The sequence below is a fragment of the Pyrus communis genome, chromosome 3 (assembly GCF_963583255.1).
Source record: "Pyrus communis chromosome 3, drPyrComm1.1, whole genome shotgun sequence".
Classification (NCBI taxonomy): domain Eukaryota; kingdom Viridiplantae; phylum Streptophyta; class Magnoliopsida; order Rosales; family Rosaceae; genus Pyrus; species Pyrus communis.
This window is the reverse complement of record NC_084805.1, coordinates 7,332,204-7,336,142: the sequence shown is the minus strand read 5'-3', so window position 1 is coordinate 7,336,142 and position 3,939 is coordinate 7,332,204. Positions and strand designations below refer to the sequence as shown.

The 3,939-nt window shown below is 40.4% G+C and overlaps 1 protein-coding gene across 1 annotated transcript; it reads left to right on the top strand.

The window, feature by feature from the left end:
- The first annotated feature begins 450 nt into the window (after positions 1 to 450).
- LOC137727812 (putative polyol transporter 1) lies at positions 451 to 3,727 on the top strand. Its single transcript, XM_068466642.1, has 3 exons — positions 451 to 731; positions 956 to 1,302; positions 2,234 to 3,727. Exons 1-3 carry the CDS (start codon positions 575 to 577, stop codon positions 3,344 to 3,346), a joined length of 1,617 nt encoding a protein of 538 aa, XP_068322743.1. The 5' UTR covers positions 451 to 574; the 3' UTR covers positions 3,347 to 3,727.
- Positions 3,728 to 3,939: the final 212 nt, after the last annotated feature.

Here is a 3,939-nt window from a genome sequence, read left to right as displayed (position 1 = left end):
CCTGCTACCAACCAATCACGGTTAAACACGTGTCCAAATTATGAATTTTTTGATTAATTTGGACACGTATCCAACCGTGATTGATAGGCAGCAAGAGATACTGCTGAATCTTTCATCAGCCAAGTCTTTTTCCTATCCAAAATGATTACGTTATCTTTAAAGAAAGAGTCGGCTGGTCATCGCCCCACGTAGAACAAGAAAACGTGAGAAACACTGTTACTAATATATATTTTTTTGTCGTTAGGTTGGACGAATATGTTAGAGGGATGGAAGAACTGGTGGGGAGAGAGAGAGAGAGAGAGAGAGAGAGAGAGAGAGAGAGAGATAGAGAGAGATGCAGAGTGGCTAGTAGAGGAGTTGTGACTCACGAATCTATTTATGCTATTAAAATGATGTTAGCTTTTTTAATGTCTATTTAAGCCCTCTTCACCTCAAGTTCTCAAAACATCTAATATCCACTTAAGTCTCTCTCTCTCTCTCTCTCTCTCTCTCTCTCTCTCTCTCTCTCCCTAAATTACATCTCTGCAAATATTAGGCTCCATTTTTCCCCTCCACATCTCTTTTCTCTGAGAAGATGGCCGGCCGGAGAGCTGAAGATAATGCCGTCTTCAGCCAACAAACCGGGAGCAGAGGCCTCTCAGACTTTGATCCCCCAAAGAAACCCAAAAGAAATAAGTACGCCTTTGGTTGTGCCATTTTGGCTTCCATGACTTCAATCTTGCTGGGTTATGGTAAGTATATATACTTCAAATTTTGCTTCCTTAGATTTGTTTTTAATTATTATTAACCCTCCAAAGTAGTCGTATACACTTTTGCTTTAATGATAAAAATACACGATAAATATAAAAATTGAGTCGCGAGAAAAAATTCTTAATTTATTGCAACAATTCGTTGTCATTAATATTCCAAAAGTTATATTTTTGCATGTGATGATGTTGGTTTTATATATCTATAGACATTGGTGTGATGAGTGGAGCTGCAATTTACATACAAAAGGACCTCAAGATTTCCGACGTGCAAATTGAGATCCTACTCGGTATTCTAAACGTCTACTCCCTCTTCGGCTCCGCCGCTGCCGGAAGAACATCCGACTGGATTGGTCGCCGATACACCATAGTCCTTGCCGGGGCTATTTTCTTCGCCGGAGCTCTTCTTATGGGATTCGCCACAAACTATGTCTTTCTAATGGTCGGCCGGTTTGTAGCTGGGATTGGCGTCGGGTACGCCCTCATGATCGCTCCTGTCTATACCGCCGAGGTCTCGCCAGCGTCATCTCGTGGGTTCCTCACATCTTTCCCAGAGGTTGGTTTATATGCATCCATAACCGCTATATCATTTTCCATAAAGCGAAACAACCATAGTACTAGAGCTTATCACAAGTTCACAACCCAAAGCACAGGCAGCATGTTGGTGAGACCTACCACATGCATGCCTTCAACATTTTAAGAAACAAAAATGTTACTCTTATCATTTATTTGTATCATTTTTCTAAAAAAAATAGCACTCACATGAGTTGGTGGTCCCTACTTCTATATAAAGGTGCTACATAAGATGATAATAATAGGTGGTAAGTGCAGCATTATTCTTAAAAACATCATACAAATAAAAGAATTTCGATATGTCGGGAGTTTTTCTTTTATGTGGTTTTTCATGAATTTCTTTTATTTTCCCTCCACATGAAAACAAAATTAACAGTTTATTACTATAAAATTTGGATAATTATAAAAGGATAATGTTGGATAACGCGTTATTTGCAATGTTTTTTCTCTCATGACTCATTTTCTTGGGTAATGTTAGTGAGACGAAATTTTGTAAATAATTATTTGTAATTTTTTCTCTCATGCACTCTTATTATTTTTTCGAGTAGTACTAAGGAGATTAAATTTGTAAACTAAATGATATGTAAGTTGACAATTGAATTATTATTTAATTAACGTGTTTATTCTTATTGCGAGCACATTATTTAATTGCAAATTTAGTCTACAAACTTAATGTACCTAACACTACTCTTGATTAACATGTGAATTGTATAAATTTAAAGAAAGTTACATGCTAGATGAATAAAATATTTTAGGAAAAAAAAAAGAATTATGATGCGAAAATCACTTTTGAAAATCTTGAAATGATTTATTAGTTAAAGAAAAAAATTGTGGAATGCAGATATGAATTGATTTTGTTTTTATTATGAATTGATTATGTTTTCACTAATTTGATTTGTGTGAATGCATACTAGGTCTTTGTCAATGTAGGGATACTGTTGGGCTACGTGTCCAACTATGCGTTCTCGAAGCTCCCAACTAACTTGGGGTGGCGGCTCATGCTCGGCGTCGGCGCAGTCCCCTGCGTTTTTTTGGCCTTAGGCGTCTTAGCCATGCCAGAGTCGCCGCGCTGGCTCGTCATGCAGGGACGGCTCGGGGACGCGACACGTGTTCTCAACAAAACCTCAGACTCCAAGGAGGAGTCTCTGCTTCGATTAGCGGACATCAAAGAAGCTGCTGGAATCCCCGAGCACTGCACCGACGACGTCGTTCAGGTCCCCAAACGTAGCAAAGGCCAAGACGTCTGGAAAGAGTTGCTCCTCCATCCAACACCAGCAGTTCGTCACATTTTAATCTGCGCCGTCGGTATCCATTTCTTTCAGCAGGCCTCGGGCATCGACGCCATCGTTTTGTACAGCCCAAGAGTCTTTGAGAAGGCTGGGATAACCAACTCCGACCACAAGCTACTCTGCACTGTAGCCGTTGGATTAGCCAAGACCATTTTCATCCTGGTCGCCACGTTTTTGCTTGATCGGGTCGGACGGCGTCCGTTGCTTCTATCTAGTGTTGCCGGGATGATATTTTCCCTCGGAGCTCTTGGTGTCGGCCTTACAATCATTGATCAGCACCACGGGGCTAAGATGACGTGGACTACTGCACTGTGCTTGACCATGGTAATAGCGTACGCCGCGCTCTTCTCTATCGGATTGGGGCCCATCACTTGGGTTTATAGCTCTGAGATCTTTCCGTTGAAGCTACGTGCCCAAGGCTGTAGTATGGGAGTGGCGATGAATAGGGTGGTGAGTGGGGTCCTCACAATGACGTTTATTTCGTTGTATAAGGCCATAACAATGGGCGGGGCCTTCTTTCTTTACGGGGGAATTGCTGCTGTTGCATGGGTGTTCTTTTATACGATGTACCCGGAGACACAAGGTAGAACCCTAGAAGATATGGAGGTCTTGTTTGGCAAGTTCCACAAGTGGAGAGAAGCGAATGCAATGCTCGAAACGAAAACCCAAGTTGATCATGGCGATGGCAACAATGGAACTGGTGCGGTCGAATTAGGCACAAAAGGGCCAGCTAATTAGATTAGTGTGATATGTGGATGGTATAATGGTTGTGCATTTAGTTCTTTGACGAAAATTATGGTAGGTGTCGGTTATATAATGTACCTCCTCTCAATCGGCTATATATGTAAACGGGTTTCGAACCTCAGAGACAGAGGAGAAAAGGGTTTGTTTTCGATATGTATTGTACAAGTTTGTTTTCCATGCATTAGCAAGGGAAAAAGAGTGTTTTTGATGTGTATTGTACGAGTTTGTTTTCATGAGCATGCAGAAGAGTTCGTTTTCAACGTGTATACAACAAGTTTTCAGTTCAAGTTTGTTTTCCATCACCAACTTCTATTTGTTTGTTAATCTTTTAAAAGCAATGAGATTGTAGCTTAACCCAAAAGTCTTTAAGCATAGGCAAGAAGGAGAGCAGGCCAAAATGAACAAAAAATCTAGCCGAAATGAATGAAAATAATTCTTTTCTAGAAAAAAACAAATGACTCCTGCATTTTTTGTTCGCCGCTCTGAAAGTACCTACTCCTTTGTTCATCACTTCCCACACCTGTAGTATTTCTACATGTTACAAGAATTCCTACTTATTCATATCTTTTCCATTTTTCTGTAAAAGA

Bases quoted from the DNA above. Each gene is read 5' to 3' on its own strand.
- LOC137727812 (XM_068466642.1), top strand. From the start codon at position 575: ATGGCCGGCCGGAGAGCTGAAGATAATGCCGTCTTCAGCCAACAAACC. The intron at 732-955 runs GTAAGTATATAT...ATATATCTATAG, and splicing joins TTCAATCTTGCTGGGTTATG to ACATTGGTGTGATGAGTGGA. The intron at 1,303-2,233 runs GTTGGTTTATAT...AATGCATACTAG, and splicing joins TCCTCACATCTTTCCCAGAG to GTCTTTGTCAATGTAGGGAT.